The sequence below is a fragment of the Hemitrygon akajei genome, chromosome 1 (assembly GCF_048418815.1).
Source record: "Hemitrygon akajei chromosome 1, sHemAka1.3, whole genome shotgun sequence".
Lineage (NCBI taxonomy): Eukaryota > Metazoa > Chordata > Chondrichthyes > Myliobatiformes > Dasyatidae > Hemitrygon > Hemitrygon akajei.
The window spans coordinates 219229228-219249965 of NC_133124.1; the positions used below are offsets into that span (position 1 = coordinate 219229228).

The following is a 20738-nucleotide window of genomic DNA, read 5'->3' on the forward strand; positions in this document are numbered from 1 at the left end:
TTGCCTCCCACATAACCCTCCGTTTTTTATCAGCCATGTTGCCAATCTAAGCATCCCCTAATGTATCTGCCCCTACCACAGGGCATTCCACTCAGTGTCAAAAACCTACCTCTGACATCCTTAATATTATACCCAACGTGTTAGCCATTTCCACCTTGGGAAAAAGTCCGTCTGTCCACTCTCTCTAGCCTTTTATCATTTGATACTCCTCAATCTGTCATCTCTCATCCTCCTTCACTCCAAAGGGAAAAGTCCTCGCTTGCTCAACCCATCCTCATAAAACATGTTCTCTAATCCAGGCAGCGTCCTGGTGAATCTCCTCTGCACCCTCTCTAAAGCCTCCACATCCTTCCTATAATGAAGTGAATGCAATATTCCAGGTGTGGCCTAACCAGACTTTTACAGAGCTGCAACATTACCTCGCTGCTCTTGAACTCAATCCCAACTGATGGAGGCCGACACACCGTATGCCTTCTTAACATCATTCAACAGCTGATTGGCAGCTTTGAGAGATTTATGGACATGGTCCCCAAGATCCCCTGTCCCGCACACTGCTAAGAATCCTGTCATTAACCCTGTAGTCTGCCTTCAAATTCAGCCTTCCAAAGTGAATCAGTTCACGCTTCTCTGGCTTAAACTCCATCTGCCACTTCTCTGCCCAGCTCTACATCCTGTCCAAAGCCCAGTTCTGCTTCCCAACAACACTTCCTGCTGCTGCCAATTGTGCAGTATCACAGTATAACTGCGCTTAACGCTCGAGATGCGTTAAGAACTTAATGGTCCTGTGCCTGCATTCACCCAAGTTTAGAAGAATGGGGGGGGGGGGGGGGATTAGAGAGATCTCATTGAAACCTATCAAATGTTGAGAGGCCAAGAAAGAATGGATGTGGAGAGGATGTTTCCTATGGTGGGAGAGTCTAGGACCAGAGGGCACAGTCTCAGAATAGAAGTACATCCTTTTAGAACAGAGATGAGGAGAAATTTCTTCAGTCAGAGGGTGGTAAATCTGTGGAATTCATTGCCAGAGGCAGCTGTAGAGGCCAAGTCATTGGGTATATTTAAAGTAGAGGTTGATAGAGTCTTGATTAGTCAGGGCATCAAAGGTTATGAGAAGAATGGGATGGAGCGGGATAATAAATCAGCCACGGTCAAATGGGCCCAATGGCCTAACTCTGCTCCTGTGAACACGGCCCTATTGGATGCAGAGCAGACTGAGCTACTCTCTAACTACGCTACCAACATGCATTTGCCACCGATTTAGGAGCATGTGGGCTGACAATACGCAACGATCTCAGTGTATCAAAGATCAACTAACTCTATTCCCCAAGTACAGTTACACGTATTCGGAATTTACTATGGTGTGCTGGTCTTGAACTCAATCCCGGACTAATGAAGACCAACACATCATACACCTTCTTAACCACTGTACGGCAGCTTGGAGGTGTCTATGGATGTGGACCTCAATATCCCCCTGTTCGATACACTGTTAGGAATCCTGCAACTAACCACGTGCTCTGCCTTCAAAGTACATGCTGCAAAAAAAACACAACATTCAACAATTAGAATGAATAAAGAATTATATAAAAATAAAGTTAGGGGTTAAAGTATGGATTTGGAATAAAATGTGCATAAATACATAAATTATGTATTTATTAAGTAATTTACAATATACCTTAGCTTTATAAAAAGTGGCTTAAGGTGTTTACAGTGCAGCAACAGGGTAATAGATAGAGGGGGTTGTGGGGGAGTCTAACTATAATGGTTGATCAGATTAACTGCCAGCCTGCAAGAAACTTTTAAGATGGTGTGAAGTTTTTGTTACAATAGCCTTGTTTAATATTCTATACCTATGCACCCATAAATAATTGGGTGGTGCAGGCTTGGTGGGCCAAATGAGCCATAAAACCATAAGATATAGGAGCAGAAGGAGGCCATTTGGCCCATCGAGCCTGCTCTGCCATTCCGTCATGGGCTGATCCAATTCTTTCAGTCATCTCCACTCCCTCCCCTGCCTTCTCCCCATACCCTTTGATGCCCTGGCTAATCAAGAACCTATCTATCTCTGCCTTAAATGCACCCAATGACTTGGCCTCCACAGCCGCTCATGGCAACAAATTCCACAGACCTTCTGACTAAAGTAATTTCTCCACATCTCTGTTCTAAATGGACGTCCTTCAATCCTGAAGTTGTGCCCTCTTGTCCTAGACTCCCCTACCACGGGCCTGTACTGTGCTGCATCTCTAAATGAATGAAAGAGCCCTGGCCTGCTCAGACAGGAGGTCTCACCAGAGTTTTATAGAGCTGCAACAATACCAAGACCCCATGGATCTTACTGGCTCAGGGTGAGTTACTATAGCAACAGCCCAGGTTAATGGCTGTGCAAGAGTTCTTGCTGTAATGTAGCTTCCTTCTTCCTGTGACTCCACCATTTCCTCTCCCCAGAGATATTTAAAGCAATGCAATGTTGTTCTCTCCCCACCCCACCCCCAACCTATGGGCTCTTCCTGTGCCTACCCAGAATGCATTGTTGCTGCTACAACCAGGGGAGCTTCCACTGCACTCTGCCCAATTGTTTCAGGAGCTTGGAGTGGCTCAGCAACTGCCCCATACACTGACCTCTGCCCCAACCTCCGACCAAATTTATCTTTTTACCTTTATAAATCCTCCCTCTCTCACACTGACTGGCTGATTTAGGCCATAGAACTCTACAGTCCTGAAACAGGTCTTTGGTAACAAACCATTACTCTGCATTGGCACCATAATCCTCCATACCCCTCCCATCCATGTACCTATCCAGATTTCTCTTAACTGTTGAAATCTAATCCTCATTCACCACTTCTGCCATCAGCTCATTCCACACACTCACCACCCTGAGTGAAGTTCCTCCTCACGTTCCCCTTAAACATTTCACTTTCACCCTTAAGTTTGACCTTTAGATCTAGTCTCACCCAACCTCAGTGGAAAAAGCCTGCTTGCATACCCCTCAGTTTTGTATACCTCTCATACCTCCCCTCATTCTCCTACACTCTAGGGCATGAGGTCCCACGTTTTTTGTGTCATGGACCAATACCATTAAGCAAGGGGTCCGTGGATCCCAGGTTGGAAGTCCTGCCCATCAACCCTCACATCAGGTTGATCAAGATTTCCAGCACCTGCAGAATCTCGAGTTTATCATCTCTCTCTCTACCATTGATTGCATTCACGGTCTGGTAAAGTGGGGGGGGGGGGTCACTGCACAGGATCGGAAGAAACTGCTGGAAGTTGCAAACTCAGTCAGCTCCATCATGAACACTCTTCCCCGCACCCCCCCCCCCCCCCCCCCCCCAGTATCCAGGACATCTTCAAGGAGCGATGCCTCTAAAAGGCGGCATCCATCATTAAGGATCCCCATCACCCAGGACATGCCCGCTTCTCATTGCTAGCATCGCTTCAGGAACCACTTCTTCACCTCCACCATCAGATTTCAGAATGAACCTCACTATATTTTTGCTCTCTTTTTGAACTTTTTATTTATTTTAATATGTACTTTTGTAACTTAGAGTTTTTTATTATTCTGTATTGCGATGTTGAGTGTTGGGTGGAGATACATCTCTACCAAAGGAGGTGCAAGTCTCTCCCTCCCTCTGCTAGCCTGCAGGTCACCCTTGGGCAAGGTGCTGAGCCCCCGATCAGGGTCATGTGAAGCCATGGGAGCAGGTGGTGGATGGTGGTATGAGCAGCCGGTGCAGATCACAAGTCCTGGTTATGTGACCACTGACGCCAGGCAGACAATCTCTGAAGAGTATTGATAATGGCTGGGGTCACCCGTCTTGTAAAGACACTGCCCAGAAGGCAATGGCAAAACGTTTCTATAGAAAAATTTGCCAAGAACAATCATGGTCATGGAAACCGTGATCACCCACGACATACAACAGTGATCGCACTGCAGTGCTGCCACAAGACAACACATTTCATGACGTGTGCCTGTGATATTAAATCCCATTCTGATTCATTTCCAGTCTCTCTCCCCTCCCCCGCCACGCTCTCACCATCAGAAAACCACTCTTCCGTATCTGGTCTGCACTGCTGAAGAAGCCTCGCGGAAGAAAGAGGCCAGGAAGCTATGGTGAAATGAGCAAAGCCACAGCTGCCAGCTCGAGCAGTACAGCAACTCTAACCTCCCTGTCAGACAATGGCAAGTGGTGAGGTGTAGAGACACTTGTAGTGGGAAAGATACAGAGCGAAATTGCCCTCACAGGCCAATGGGGCAGTTACCAGAGCTGTAGGCATGCACAAAATGGGAGATATGAACAAGAGATTCAGCAGATGCTTGAGCAACACAGACACACAAAATGCTGGAGGAACACAGCAGGTCAGACGGTGTCTATGGTCAGAGTAACACACACAAAATGCTGGAGGAACTCAGCAGGTCAGACGGTGTCTATGGACAGAGTAACACACACAAAATGCTGGAGGAACTCAGCAGGTCAGACTGTGTCTATGGACAGAGTAACACACACAAAATGCTGGAGGAACTCAGCAGGTCAGACGGTGTCTATGGACAGAGTAACACACACAAAATGCTGGAGGAACTCAGCAGGTCAGACGGTGTCTATGGACAGAGTAACACACACAAAATGCTGGAGGAACTCAGCAGGTCAGACGGTGTCTATGGACAGAGTAACACACACAAAATGCTGGAGGAACTCAGCAGGCCAGACGGTGTCTATGGACAGAGTAACACACACAAAATGCTGGAGGAACTCGGCAGGTCAGACGGTGTCTATGGACAGAGTAACACACACAAAATGCTGGAGGAACTCAGCAGGCCATGTCACCTCTAATTAATTTTTTACACTGTGGAGAACAATCATTGCTCTAAGCAGGACATTTTTACATGGCCTGAAAACTGCACAGCACTTTCTATCGACATTGAACAGAGGAAAATTTCAGCAACATGGCAACAAAGGCTATGGGCGTAGGGGCATTTCAGTTACTGCGCGGCTGTGCAACTTAGAGAGAACACCGTCAGCAAGTCACACAGCATTTAGGGAGGGAAATAAACAGTCAATGTTTCGAGCCAAAACCCTTCATCAGGGCAGAGTTGGAGCCTTGATGAAGGGTCATGGCCTGAAACATCAACAGTTTATTCCGCTCTGTTGATACCGCCTGACCTGCTGAATCCCTTGTGCTGGCAGCTCATTCCACACTCTCACAACCCTCTGAGTAAAGAAGTTTTTGCCTCATGCTCCCCTTAAACTTTTTTCCTTTCTCCCTTAAACCATGACCTCTGGTTGTAGTCCACACAACCTCAGTGGAAATAGCCAGCTTACATCTACCCTATCCATACCCCTCAAAATTTTGTATACTTTTATCAAATCTCCTCTCAATCTTCTATGTTCTATAGAATACGGTCCTAACCTATTCAATCTTTCCTTATAACTCAGGCCCTCCAGACCCAACAATACCCTTGGGAATTTTCTCTGCACTTTTTCAACATTATTCCTCCAGCATTCTGTGTGTGTTACGGAGTGAGAGATCATTTGAATGGTTCACTTGCATACTGAGGCCTACACTGGGCAGAACTGGTGCTGAGCAAGTTTCCATCACACCCAGCCTTAGGATGAGAGACAGGTATTCCAGCCCACAATGCCTGTACCCACTGTGATGCAGATCATAGATATGAAGGAAGAGGATGTACTGGAGCTTTTGGAAAACATCAAGTTGGTAAGTCACTGGAACCGGATGGGATGTACCCCAGGCTACTGTGGGAAGCAAGGGAGGAGATTGCTGAGCCTCTGGTGATAATCTTTGCATCATCAATGAGGACAGGAGAGATTCTGGAGGATTGGAGGGTTGGGGATGTTGTTCCTTATTCACGAAAGGGAATAGAGATATCCCGGGAAATTATAGGTCAGTGAGTCTTATTTCAGTGGCTGGTAAGTTGATGGAGAAGATCCTGAGAGGCAGGATTTATGAACATTTGGAGAGGCATAATATGATTAGGAATAGTCAGCATGGCTTTGTCAAAGGCAGGTCGTGCCTTACGAGCCTGATTGAATTTTTTGAGGATGTGACTGAACACATTGATGAAGGATGAGCAGTAGATGTAGTGTATGTGGATTTCAGCAAGGTATTTGATAAGGTACCCCATGCAAGTAAGGAGGCATGGGATCCAAGGGGACATTGCTTTGTGGATCCAGAACTGACTTGCCCACAGAAGGCAAAGAGTGGTTGTAGACAGGTCATATTCTGCATTGAAGTCAGTGACCAGCGATGTGCCTCAGGGATCTGTTCTGAGACCCCTACTCGTCATGATTTTTATAAAGTGGAGGGATGGGTTAGTAAATTTGCTGATGACACAAAGGTTGGGGGTGTTGTGGATAGTGTGGAGGGCTGTCAGAGGTTACAGCGGGACATTGATAGGATGCAAAACTGGGCTGAGAAGTGGCAGATGGAGTTCAACCCAGATAAGTGTGAGGTGGTTTATTTTGGTTGGTCAAATATGATGGCAGAATATAGCATTAATGGCAAGACTTTTGGCAGTGTGGAGGATCAGAGGGATCTTGGGATCTGAGTCCATTGGATGCTCAAAGCTGTTACGCAGGTTGACTCTGTGGTTAAGAAGGCGTATGGTTCATTGGCCTTCAGCAATCGTGGGATTGAGTTTAGGAGCCGAGGGATAATGTTGCAGCTATATAGGACCCTGGTCAGACCTCACGTGGAGTACAGTGCTCAGTTCTGGTTGCATCACTACAGGAAAGACATGGAAACTGTAGAAAGGGTGCAAAGGAGATTTACAAGGATGTTGCCTGGATTGGGGAGCATGCCTTCTGAGAAAAGGTTGAGTGAACTCGGCCTTGGAGCGACAGAGGATGAGAGGTGACCTGATAGAGGTGTACAAGATAATGAGAGGCTTGATCGTGTGCATAGTCAGAGGCTTTTCAATAGACAATAGGTGCAGAAGTAGACCATTCGGCCCTTTGAGCCTGCACCGCCATTTTGAGATCATGGCTGATCAATTACTGAAATGGCTAACACAAGAGAGCATAGATTTAAGGTGCGTGGAAGTAGGTGCAGAGGAGATGTCAGGGGTAAGTTTTTTTTATGCAGAGAGTGGTGAGTGTGTGGAATGGGCTGCCAGCGGTGGTGGAGGCAGATGCGATAGGGTGTTTTAAGATACTCCTGGAAAGGAACATGGAGCTTAGAAAAATAGAGGGCTATGTGCAAGCCTAGGGCCAAAGGGCCTGTATTGTGCTGTAGGTTTTCCATGTTCTACGTTCTAACTTATCCCATTCTCATGGACGTAGTCTATAACCCCCCATGGCCTGTCCTTCCAAATGGACACAGTCCAATCATTACTTCCAGTTCTCTTGACACTAAATATTGAAAGGCCTGGATAGAGTGGAGGATGTTTCCAATAGTGGGAGGTTTAGGACCTGAGGGCACTGCCTCAGAATACAAGGATGTCTCTTTAGAACAGAGATGAGGAGGAATTTCTTTAGGCAGAGAGTGGTGAATCTGTGGAATTCATTGCCACAGACGGCTGTGGAGGCCAAATCATTGGGTATACTTAAAGCAGAGGTTGATAGGTTCTTGGTTAGCAAGGGCATCAAAGGTAACAGAGAGAAGGTAGGAGATCGGGGTTGAGAGGGATGATAAATGAGCTTGATGGAATGATCGATGGGCCAAATGGCCCAATTCTGCTCTGATGAACACAAACGGGGGCAGTGCTCACGGCAGTCTAGGCCACAGGCTTTCCTCTTCACATTAAGGCTCAGAACCCTGCAGTACTCCTCACAAAACACTCACTGGCAGGCCACACGCACCCTGTTGGACAGATTCCCATGAATGAAGGGGTGCAGCCAGGAGACACAGCACTCAAAATGGCGGTTAGGGTCAGTCAGCCAGTCCTGGTCAGAGTCACTGTCCAAACGAGAGGCCACAGCCCTCCCACACCTTTGGGGCATCCCCATGATCACAGCCAGTCAGATTTTAATCACATTCCCATCTATCCACACTGACCTTACATCTTGTCATTCAGGCAAAGCATCTTCTCCAGCTTAAGGCGGATTGCTCAGATTTAGATTCATCAGTCACATGGACAGCAAAACATGCAGTGAAATCCATTGTCTGGCAACAAGCAGCACAACCTTATCTCTTGTGAGGACAGGTACAGCCCTTCTCTTTGCAGTGAAGGAAGATGAGAGGTGTACGAGACAGTAAGTGGTATAGATCAAGTGGACAGAGACTTTCTCCCAAGGCGGAATTGGCCAATATGTTCATTCATTATGTGCCGTGTCATGTGACATGGGCGATCACGGTTTCCATGACCACGATTGTTCTTGGCAAATTTTTCTACAGAAGTGATTTGCCATTGACTTCCTCTGGACAGTGTCTTTACAAGACGGGTGACCCCAGCCGTTATCAATACTCTTCAGAGATTGTCTGCCTGGCGTCAGTGGTCACATAACCAGGACTTGTGACCTGCACCGGCTGCTCATACGACCATCCACCACCTGCTCCCATGGCTTCAGGTGACCCTGATCGGGGGCTAAGCAGGTGCTACGTCTTGCCCAAGGGTGACCGGCAGGCTAGCGGAGGGAAGGAGCACCTTACACCTCCTTTGGTAGAGATGTATCTATAAAAAGGCTAGATGCCTTTCCATCACGGGCTGAAGGGCCTGTGCTGTGCTGGAGTATTCCGTGTTCCTCGCCCTTCAGCTGAGCTGTGGGCCGTTCCCCACGTGTCCTTGCACATTCAAAGCAACACAGAACACAACCAGCAACAAACTAACAACGTGCCCTCCCAACCACCCACTTCCACAACACAGTCCAAAGACGAACCAGTTGGTGCGTGAATTGGTCATTGTAAATGGTCCTGTGATCAGGCTCGGTTAAATCCAGGGATTACGATGCGGAGTAGCTGGAAGGGCAACTGTGCACTGTATCTCAATAAATAGCCCCAGTACAGGCCACCGGACCTCCAAACTTTGACAAATATCTAACCTCGTCCTAACCCTCACACCTTACTGTCTGCCCCGCACTCTCTGTAATTCGAACACTCTGTCCCACACCCTCTCTGTTACTCTGTCCCGCACCCCGTTAGTTTAACGCTCTCTCTGTAACTGTAACACTCTTTCCCGCACCCTCTGTAACTGTAACACTCTGTCCCGCACCCCGTTAGTTTAACGCTCTCTCTGTAACTGTAACACTCTTTCCTGCACCCTCTAACTGTAACACTCTGTCCCGCACCCTCTGTAACTGTAACACTCTGTCCTGCACTCTCTGTGACTCTAACGCTGTTACTCTAACACTCTCTCTGTAACTGTAACAGTCTCTGTTACTGTAACACTCTGTCCCGCACCCCCTCTGTTACTGTAACACTCTGTCCCGCACCCTCTGTAACTGTAACACTCTGTCCTGCACTCTCTGTGACTCTAACGCTGTTACTCTAACACTCTCTCTGTAACTGTAACAGTCTCTGTTACTGTAACACTCTGTCCCGCACCCCCTCTGTTACTGTAACACTCTGTCCCGCACCCTCTGTAACTGTAACACTCTGTCCTGCACTCTCTGTGACTCTAACGCTGTTACTCTAACACTCTCTCTGTAACTGTAACAGTCTCTGTTACTGTAACACTCTGTCCCGCACCCCCTCTGTTACTGTAACACTCTGTCCCGCACCCTCTGTAACTGTAACACTCTGTCCCGCACTCTCTCTGTTACTCTAACGCTCTGTTACTCTAACACTCTCTCTGTAACTGTAACAGTCTCTGTGACTCTAACGCTCTGTCCCGCACCCTCTCTGTTAGTCTAACACTCTGTCCCGCACCCCCTCTGTGACTCTAACGCTCTGTTACTCTAACACTCTCTCTGTAACAGTCTCTGTTAGTCTAACGCTCTGTCCCGCACTCTCTGTGACTCTAACGCTGTTACTCTAACACTCTCTCTGTAACTGTAACAGTCTCTGTTACTGTAACGCTCTGTCCCGCACCCTCTCTGTTACTCTAACACTCTCTCTGTAACAGTCTCTGTTAGTCTAACGCTCTGTCCCGCACCCTCTCTGTTACTCTAACACTCTCTCTGTAACAGTCTCTGTTAGTCTAACGCTCTGTCCCGCACCCTCTCTGTAAGTCTAACGCAATTCTGCACTGGCTATATCGTTTTCCCTTGTATGCTTATGATGGGTTAAAACTATCGGCACGGTCGTCAGGCCAAATAAAACTCTGCAGAGTACACGTGACAATAATAAACCCTCAAGACACTTTGGGTCGACATTGTGGGCCGAAAGGCCTGTCACACTTTCACCCCTTTGAGTAGGGCAAGGCTGAGCAGTGACACAGATCGTCAGATGAGTCAGTGTTCCCCTTTGAACAAGTTACACCTGAACACTGATCCAGGCCGTCAGCTGAGTCAGTGATCTGTCCCTGATGCCAGCCGATGGGTTCATCTCCCGAGTGCTAGCCCCCAACCTCCCCTGTAAACCTGGTGACAACAGGTGCCCTGCCAAGGAACTTCCCGGAGCCGGTCCACTGGGACACCGGGCCTCAGGGCTGTCTCCGACTAACCCCTCAACTCAGTACTTGTCCCAACCCTCCAATCATCCATCCCGGGGACCCCAGACCCTGTTGAAAGCGCCCAGGCAGTCCAGATGAGGGAAAGAGGCTGAGGAACACCGGCAGCCTTATCCCCCCCCCCCCACACCCTCTCCTGGGCAGTGAAGGGGGTTGAGGGAGAGGTGACACCCCTCACCCTGCAGTGCCGGCTCTCGTTAGGACCTAGCGGCCACCCAGCGAGTCCGGCGCCGGTCTCGGGTGCAGACGGGAGAAGGGCAGCGGGCAGAATGGAAGGCTGTCCAGGAGGAGAAGGGACCAAATGCCCCCGATGCTCACCTTGGACACGGAGATGGATTTGTTGAAGTCGCGGCCGCCGCTAATGCGGAATCCCCAGGGTCCTGGCGCCGGTAAGGTGACGGAGCGAGACATGGCCCGGCAGCGCGTCGGTCACAGCGGCAGCACCGAGAGCGATACTGCCCGCTCCACCTCCTTTAAACCGGCCCCACCCCACCCCACAGGTCCCGCCCTCCGACCTCATTAGCCGGCAACCGGGCGAGCGCATCGTGGGAGGGGCTGGAGTGCCGCCACGATCAAGGTGTAGTACTGAGGGAGGGTCACACTGTGGGAGGGGTGGTACTGAGGGAGGGTGACACTGTGGGAGGGGTGGTACTGAGAGAGGGTCACACTGAGAGAAGGGAGGTATTGAGGGAGGGTCACACTGTGGGAGGGGTGATACTGAGGGAGGGTCACACTGTGGGAGGGGTGATACTGAGGGAGAGTCACACTGTGGGAGGGGTGGTACTGAGGGAGGGACACACTGTGGGAGGGGTGGTACTGAGGGAGAGTCACACTGTGGGAGGGGTGGTACTGAGGGTGAGTCACACTGTGGGAGGGGTGGTACTGGGGGAAGGTCACACTGTGGGAGGGGTGGTACTGAGGGAGGGTCACACTGTGGGAGGGTCACACCGTGGGAGGGCTGGTACTGAGGGAGGGTCACACTGTGGGAGGGGCGGGTACTGAGGGAGGGACACACTGTGGGAGGGTCACACCGTGGGACGGGTGGTACTGAGGGAGGGTCACACTGTGGGAGGGTCACACCGTGGGAGGGGTGGTACTGAGGGAGGGTCACACTGTGGGAGGGGTGGTACTGAGGGAGAGTCACACTGTGGGAGGGGTGGTACTGAGGGAGGGTCACACTGTGAGAGGGGTGGTACTGAGGGAGCTTCGCGCCGTGGGAGGGGTGGTACTGAGGGAGAGTCACACCGTGGGCGGGGTGGGACTGAGGGAGGGTCACGCCGTGGGAGGGGTGGTACTGAGGGAGGGTCACACCGTGGGAGGGGCGGTACTGAGGGAGCTTCGCACCATGGGAGGGGTGGTACTGAGGGAGGGTCACAATGTGGGAGGGGTGGTACTGAGGGAGGGTCACACTGTGGGAGGGGCGGGTACTGAGGGAGGGACACACTGTGGGAGGGGTGGTACTGAGGGAACGTCGCACTGTGGGAGGGGTGGTACTGAGGGAACGTCGCACTGTGGGAGGGGTGGTACTGAGGGAGAGTCACACTGTGGGAGGGGCGGTACTGAGGGAGAGTCACACTGTGGGAGGGGCGGGTACTGAGGGAGGGACACACTGTGGGAGGGGCGGTACTGAGGGAGGGTCGCACTGTGGGAGGGGCGGTACTGAGGGAGGGTCACACTGTGGGAGGGGTGGTGCTGAGGGAACGTCGCACTGTGGGAGGGGTGGTGCTGAGGGAGGGACGCACTGTGGGAGGGGCGGTACTGAGGGAGGGTCGCACTGTGGGAGGGGCGGGTACTGAGGGAGGGTCACACTGTGGGAGGGGCGGGTACTGAGGGAGGGTCACACTGTGGGAGGGGTGGTACTGAGGGAGCTTCGCGCCGTGGGAGGGGTGGTACTGAGGGAGGGTCACACTGTGGGAGGGGTGGTACTGAGAGAGAGTCACACTGTGGGAGGGGTGGTACTGAGGGAGGGTCACACTGTGGGAGAGGTGGTACTGAGGGAGAGTCACACTGTGGGAGGGGTGGTACTGAGGGAGGGTCACACTGTGGGAGAGGTGGTACTGAGGGAGAGTCACACTGTGGGAGGGGCGGTACTGAGGGAGGGTCACACTGTGGGAGGGGCGGTACTGAGGGAGGGACACACTGTGGGAGGGGTGGTACTGAGGGAACGTCGCACTGTGGGAGGGGTGGTACTGAGGGAACGTCGCACTGTGGGAGGGGTGGTACTGAGGGAGAGTCACACTGTGGGAGGGGTGGTACTGAGGGAGCTTTGCGCCGTGGGAGGGGTGGTACTGAGGGAGGGACACACTGTGGGAGGGGTGGTACTGAGGGAGGGTCACACTGTGGGAGAGGTGGTACTGAGGGAGGGTCACACTGTGGTGGGGTGGTACTGAGGGAGAGTCACACTGTGGGAGGGGTGGTACTGAGGGAGGGTCACACTGTGGGAACGGTGGTACTGAGGGAGGGTCACACTGTGGGAGGGGTGGTACTGAGGGAGCTTTGCGCCGTGGGAGGGGTGGTACTGAGGGAGGGACACACTGTGGGAGGGGTGGTACTGAGGGAGGGTCACACTGTGGGAGAGGTGGTACTGAGGGAGGGTCACACTGTGGTGGGGTGGTACTGAGGGAGAGTCACACTGTGGGAGGGGAGGTACTGAGGGAGAGTCACACTGTGGGAGGGGTGGTACTGAGTGAGGGTCACACATTAGGAGTGGGGTTGACTGTTGATGGAGGGGTGCAAGTTAGGAGTGAATGTAGAACAAAACATAACAGTGAAAGGTGTTGTTTTGTAGTCAAAGACCAAAATGGTCCAAGGATGTGCTGAGGGCAGCCTGCAAGTATCACATCAGCCGATGCTAACGTGGCACAACCATAGCTTACAAACACTAACATCTTTAGAGTGCTGGAGGAAGCCCACATAGTCACGGGGAGAATGTACAAGCTCCTTACAGACAGCAGCAGGAATTAAACCTGGGCCACTGGCGGAGTAAAGCATCCGGTTGACCGGTGAGCTCTCTGCCACCCTGTCCACTGTGTCATTAAGGAATTGAGCATTGACTGAGGAGACCAGCTGGACCCAGGATGGACATGGACTGCTTCTAAAGGTTGCAGAGATACCCAATAGTCTTACCTTGTGCTGGGACTTGCTGACACCAGCACGGTGCAATGCGGCCACAAGAGAGAGCAAGAGGGAGCGAGAGAGAGAGATTGATTGATAACTGCAAGGACCGAGATACGGAATGCCTGAGACATCCCAGAACTGCCCGGACAGAGGAGACCAATTTTGAACCACAAACAGACGTCATGAAGAGAGAAAGTCCTGTGCCAAAGGTACATACGAGGGTGAATACCGATGTACAAAGGCACGGTGCCCTGGAGGACTGACACTGGATCATGTTATTGTTCAGTTTGAGATATTCAGGAGTTTTGTGGAATGTGTGTATAAACAAGGTGGATCCCTGGCTTGGTGCCCACATTTTGGCACAAGTCGAAGGTGTGATCTCTGAGTCCTTCCCTGGAAGAATATTTTGAGTGCCCAGGCTCAAAGGTGGGAGGTGACTGCCAGAGAGCTGTGCCCGGTGTCTCCCCATCCTTTACTGCATCGCGGAGACCCAGAGAGCTGTGCCCGGTGTCTCCCCATCCTTTACTCCATCGCGGTGACCCAGAGAGCTGTGCCCGGTGTCTCCCCATCCTTTACTCCATCGCCGAGACCCAGAGAGCTGTGCCTGGTGTCTCCCCATCCTTTACTGCATCGCAGAGACCCAGCGAGCTGTGCCCGGTGTCTCCCCATCCTTTACTGCATCGCGGAGACCCAGAGAGCTGTGCCCGGTGTCTCCCCATCCTTTACTGCATCGCGGTGACCCAGAGAGCTGTGCCCGGTGTCTCCCCATCCTTTACTGCATCGCCGAGACCCAGAGAGCTGTGCCCGGTGTCTCCCCATCCTTTACTGCATCGCGGAGACCCAGAGAGCTGTGCCCGGTGTCTCCCCATCCTTTACTCCATCGCCGAGACCCAGAGAGCTGTGCCTGGTGTCTCCCCATCCTTTACTGCATTGCAGAGACCCAGCGAGCTGTGCCCGGTGTCTCCCCATCCTTTACTGCATCGCGGAGACCCAGAGAGCTGTGCCCGGTGTCTCCCCATCCTTTACTGCATCGCGGAGACCCAGAGAGCTGTGCCCGGTGTCTCCCCATCCTTTACTGCATCGCGGAGACCCAGAGAGCTGTGCCCGGTGTCTCCCCATCCTTTACTGCATCGCGGAGACCCAGAGAGCTGTGCCCGGTGTCTCCCCATCCTTTACTGCATCGCGGAGACCCAGAGAGCTGTGCCCGGTGTCTCCCCATCCTTTACTGCATCGCGGAGACCCAGAGAGCTGTGCCCGGTGTCTCCCCATCCTTTACTGCATCGCGGAGACCCAGAGAGCTGTGCCCGGTGTCTCCCCATCCTTTACTGCATCGCGGAGACCCAGAGAGCTGTGCCCGGTGTCTCCCCATCCTTTACTGCATCGCCGAGACCCAGAGAGCTGTGCCCGGTGTCTCCCCATCCTTTACTGCATCGCGGAGACCCAGAGAGCTGTGCCCGGTGTCTCCCCATCCTTTACTGCATCGCCGAGACCCAGAGAGCTGTGCCCGGTGTCTCCCCATCCTTTACTGCATCGCGGAGACCCAGAGAGCTGTGCCCGGTGTCTCCCCATCCTTTACTCCATCGCGGAGACCCAGAGAGCTGTGCCCGGTATCTCATACATACATTTTATTACATTTCTTTATTTTCATGCAAATACCCGCAAGAAATGAATTTCAAGGTAGTATATGAGGGCATACGTGCACTTTGCTGATAAGTTTACTGAACCCTGGTCCGAAATAGCTGACCACAGGGACCCGGCGGATACAATTAGACAGGACGCAGGTAACTTTGTAAGTAGAGCTGCTTCTCTGGGGCCTTGAAGGCAGAGCAGCAGGCAGGGTGGAACCTAATCACAAGATCAGGTTGCTCTTCGTGAGGCTGGCTTCTCGGTGAATGCTGCCCTACCGGTTCCAGCAACAGGCTGGGGATGAGTTGAATGTGTTCCAGCCTCACCCAGCCACACAAAGGGAACACGCAGCAGGTCAGGCAGCATCTATGGAGAAGGGAGCAGCCAACGGTGAGCTCAATTACCCCTTGTCAAAACTGGGATGGGTCAGAGGTTACAAGGTCGTAAGGAACCAATGGGCAAAGGAGGTGGGCTGGGGAAACAGAAACGCGGCCTGGTGGGGCCTCCTCTACATCGGTGAGACCCTACATGGATCGGGGGGTGTCCGCTATATCAAGCACCTTCACTCTGTCCACCACAAAAGGTAGAATTTCCCAGAGGCCACCCATTTCAATTCCACTACCCATTTGCTTTCCGACGTGTCAGTCCGTGGCCTCCTCTGAAATCACCACGAGGCCATACTCGGGTTGGAGAAGCAACGTCTCGTATTCCAACTGCGGAGCCTCCAACCTGATGGCATCAACATGGAATCCTCTAACTTCTTTCTCCCCACTCCTCTCCTCTCTTTTTCCATTCCCCTTTCTGGTTCCCCTCTTGTTCCTTCTCTTCTCACCCTTCACATCCCTCCTGTTCCCCTTCTTCCCTTTCTCTCACGGTCCACTCTCCTCTCTTCTCAGATTCCTCCTTCTACAGCCCTTTACCTTTTCCACCTGTCACCTCCCAGCTTCAGTGGAGGAGGGGGTTTCCAAGTGGGGAGAACATTCCTGGTTCCTGAAAGCCAAACTTACAACTTTCTTTTTTAGATTTCCTGATAATATGGGGATAGTTAGGATGCTTTAAGTATGTGGGTAGGAGGTGAGAGATTCTGCAGATACTGGAAATCCAGAGCAACTCACACAAAACACTGGAGGAACTCAGCAGGTCAGACAGCATCTATGGAAAAGAGTACAGTTGAAGATACTTGACGAGAAGAGGGTCATTTCCATAGATGCTGCCTGGCCTGCTGAGTTCCTCCAGCATTTGTGAGGGTTGTTTATTTTGCTATGTTGTTCTGCTGGGCATTGTGGGTATGCGACGTTGGCGATAGAACGTGTGGTGACACTTGCGGGCTGCCCTCAGACAGTAGGTTGTTGACACGATCAACACATTTCACTGTGTGTTTCAAGGGACATGTGATAAATAAGTCCAAATCTGAATCTAATTCAGCATCTGGCTCACTCATTCATTGGGGATCTGAGCCGAGGATCCAGAGGGTGCGTACTCATTGCCAAAGGTCTGGAATTCAGCTGGGAGCTGGGTTCTGGAGCACAAGGGGTGGGGAAGGAGTGTGTACGTGTGTGTCTGTGACCAGCCTCGGTGCGGAGTACAGTCAGGGTGTGTTGAGCCTCAGTGAGAAGCCATTGTTAGTGTGTCACCCAGACCTCTCATACCACACACGACTATTCCGGAGCTAGCATTCGGACCCTTGGTATCTTTCCCTTAAACTCAGTGAGTTCTCTGCAAAGATTTTTACTCAGCTGTGTAGCACATTAAAAAACTGAAATACTGTGTGGTATGTCAGTCTAATCACCGATAGTTCACACACTCTGCCTGATTAACATCACCAAGTTCCAAAGTCTTTTGACAAACTTCTATAGATGCATCATGGCCTGGAGTTTCCTAACGAAGATGACTGGAGTTCAAAGTCAATTTTTTTTATCAAAGTACTTTGCTCTGATCCCCTGTGAAACTTCTCCCGTTCCCTTTTGATCACATTGTCCAGTCAATGACTTCCAAGGCAAAACTTATGCCTCTTGTTAAAACATCAAACAGTACAGCACAGTACAGGCCCTTCAGCCCAGAATGGTGTAGTGACCTTTTAACCTACTCCAGGGTCAATCTAACCCTTCCCTCCCACATAGATAAGCACATGAATGAAAGAAAAATGGAGGGGTAAGTATACTGAATTCCTCTAATGCAGGGGTCCCAACTTTTTGATGCCATCAAACCCTACCATTAACCGAGCGGTCCATGACCCAGGGTGGGAACCCCCTACCGTTAACCGAGCGGTCCGTGTCCCAGGGTGGGAACCCCCTACCGTTAACCCAGCGGTCCGTGACCCAGGGTGGACCCCTACCGTTAACCGAGCGGTCCGTGACCCAGGGTGGGAACCCCCTACCGTTAACCGAGCGGTCCGTGACCCAGGGTGGACCCCTACCGTTAACCGAGCGGTCCGTGACTCAGGGTGGGAACCCCCTACCGTTAACCGAGCGGTCCGTGACCCAGGGTGGGAACCCCCTACCGTTAACCGAGCGGTCCATGACCCAGGGTGGGAACCCCCTACCGTTAACCGAGCGGTCCATGACCCAGGGTGGGAACCCCCTACCATTAACCGAGCGGTCCATGACCCAGGGTGGGAACCACCTACCGTTAACCGAGCGGTCCATGACCCAGGGTGGGACCCCCTACCATTAACCGAGCGGTCCATGACCCAGGGTGGGAACCCCCTACCATTAACCGAGCGGTCCATGACCCAGGGTGGGACCCCTACCGTTAACCGAGCGGTCCATGACCCAGGGTGGGAACCCCCTACCATTAACCGAGCGGTCCGTGTCCCTGGGTGGGAACCCCCTACCGTTAACCGAGCGGTCCATGACCCAGGGTGGGAACCCCCTACCGTTAACCGAGCGGTCCGTGACCCAGGGTGGGACCCCCTACCATTAACCGAGCGGTCCGTGACCCAGGGTGGGAACCCCCTACCATTAACCGAGCGGTCCGTGTCCCAGGGTGGGAACCCCCTACCATTAACCGAGCGGTCCGTGTCCCAGGGTGGGAACCCCCTACCATTAACCGAGCGGTCCGTGACCCAGGGTGGGACCCCTACCGTTAACCGAGCGGTCCATGACCCAGGGTGGGAACCCCCTACCGTTAACCGAGCGGTCCATGACCCAGGGTGGGAACCCCCTACCGTTAACCGAGCGGTCCATGACCCAGGGTGGGAACCCCCTACCATTAACCGAGCGGTCCATGACCCAGGGTGGGAACCCCCTACCATTAACCGAGCGGTCCGTGACCCAGGGTGGGAACCCCCTACCATTAACCGAGCGGTCCATGACCCAGGGTGGGAACCCCCTACCATTAACCGAGCAGTCCATGACCCAGGGTGGGACCCCTACCATTAACCCAGCGGTCCATGACCCAGGGTGGGAACCCCCTACCATTAACCGAGCGGTCCATGACCCAGGGTGGGAACCCCCTACCATTAACCGAGCGGTCCATGACCCAGGGTGGACCCCTACCATTAACCGAGCGGTCCGTGACCCAGGGTGGGAACCCCCTACCATTAACCGAGCGGTCCATGACCCAGGGTGGGACCCCTACCATTAACCGAGCGGTCCATGACCCAGGGTGGGACCCCTACCATTAACCGAGCGGTCCATGACCCAGGGTGGGAACCCCCTACCATTAACCGAGAGGTCCGTGTCCCTGGGTGGGAACCCCCTACCGTTAACCGAGAGGTCCGTGACCCAGGGTGGGAACCCACTACCGTTAACCGAGCGGTCCGTGACCCAGGGTGGGAACCCCCTACCATTAACCGAGCGGTCCGTGTCCCTGGGTGGGAACTCCCTACCATTAACCGAGCGGTCCGTGACCCAGGGTGGGAACCTACCATTAACCGAGCGGTCCGTGACCCAGGGTGGACCCCTACCATTAACCGAGCGGTCCGTGACCCAGGGTGGGAACCCCCTACCATTAACCGAGCGGTCCATGACCCAGGGTGGGAACCCCCTACCATTAACCGAGAGGTCCGTGACCCAGGGTGGACCCCTACCATTAACCGAGAGGTCCATGACCCAGGGTGGGAACCCCCTACCATTAACCGAGCGGTCCATGACCCAGGGTGGGAACCCCCTACCATTAACCGAGAGGTCCGTGACCCAGGGTGGGAACCCCCTACCATTAACCGAGCGGTCCATGACCCAGGGTGGGAACCCCCTACCATTAACCGAGAGGTCCGTGACCCAGGGTGGGAACCCCCTACCATTAACCGAGCGGTCCGTGACCCAGGGTGGGAACCCCCTACCATTAACCGAGCGGTCCATGACCCAGGGTGGGAACCCCCTACCGTTAACCGAGCGGTCCATGACCCAGGGTGGGAACCCCCTACCATTAACCGAGCGGTCCGTGACCCAGGGTGGGAACCCCCTACCATTAACCGAGCGGTCCATGACCCAGGGTGGGAACCCCCTACCATTAACCGAGAGGTCCGTGACCCAGGGTGGGAACCCCCTACCATTAACCGAGCGGTCCGTGACCCAGGGTGGGAACCCCCTACCATTAACCGAGCGGTCCGTGACCCAGGGTGGACCCCTACCATTAACCGAGCAGTCCGTGACCCAGGGTGGGAACCCCCTACCATTAACCGAGCGGTCCATGACCCAGGGTGGGAACCCCCTACCGTTAACCGAGCGGTCCGTGACCCAGGGTGGGAACCCCCTACCATTAACCGAGCGGTCCATGACCCAGGGTGGGAACCCCCTACCGTTAACCGAGCGGTCCGTGACCCAGGGTGGGAACCCCCTACCATTAACCGAGCGGTCCATGACCCAGGGTGGGAACCCCCTACCATTAACCGAGCGGTCCATGACCCAGGGTGGGAACCCCCTACCATTAACCGAGCGGTCCGTGACCCAGGGTGGGAACCCACTACCATTAACCGAGCGGTCCATGACCCAGGGTGGGAACCCCCTACCATTAACCGAGCGGTCCATGACCCAGGGTGGGAACCCCCTACCATTAACCGAGAGGTCCATGACCCAGGGTGGGAACCCCCTACCATTAACCGAGCGGTCCATGACCCAGGGTGGGAACCCCCTACCATTAACCGAGCGGTCCATGACCCAGGGTGGGAACCCCCTACCATTAACCGAGCGGTCCATGACCCAGGGTGGGAACCCCCTACCGTTAACCGAGCGGTCCGTGACCCAGGGTGGGAACCCACTACCATTAACCGAGCGGTCCATGACCCAGGGTGGGAACCCCCTACCATTAACCGAGAGGTCCATGACCCAGGGTGGGAACCCCCTACCATTAACCGAGCGGTCCATGACCCAGGGTGGGAACCCCCTACCATTAACCGAGCGGTCCGTGACCCAGGGTGGGAACCCCCTACCATTAACCGAGCGGTCCGTGACCCAGGGTGGGAACCCCCTACCATTAACCGAGCGGTCCGTGACCCAGG

The 20738-nt window shown here is 53.1% G+C and overlaps 1 protein-coding gene across 1 annotated transcript in view; it reads right to left on the reverse strand.

Annotated features, from left to right (window-relative positions):
* pdlim2 (PDZ and LIM domain 2 (mystique)) overlaps positions 1–11029 on the reverse strand; it is a 35463-nt gene extending 24434 nt beyond the window's left edge. The window contains exon 1 of the mRNA XM_073061741.1: positions 10874–11029. Within this exon, the coding sequence (XP_072917842.1) occupies positions 10874–10966 (93 nt within the window). The 5' untranslated portion in view covers positions 10967–11029. The remainder of the gene's footprint in view (positions 1–10873) is intronic.
* Between the last annotated feature and the right edge of the window lie 9709 nt (positions 11030–20738).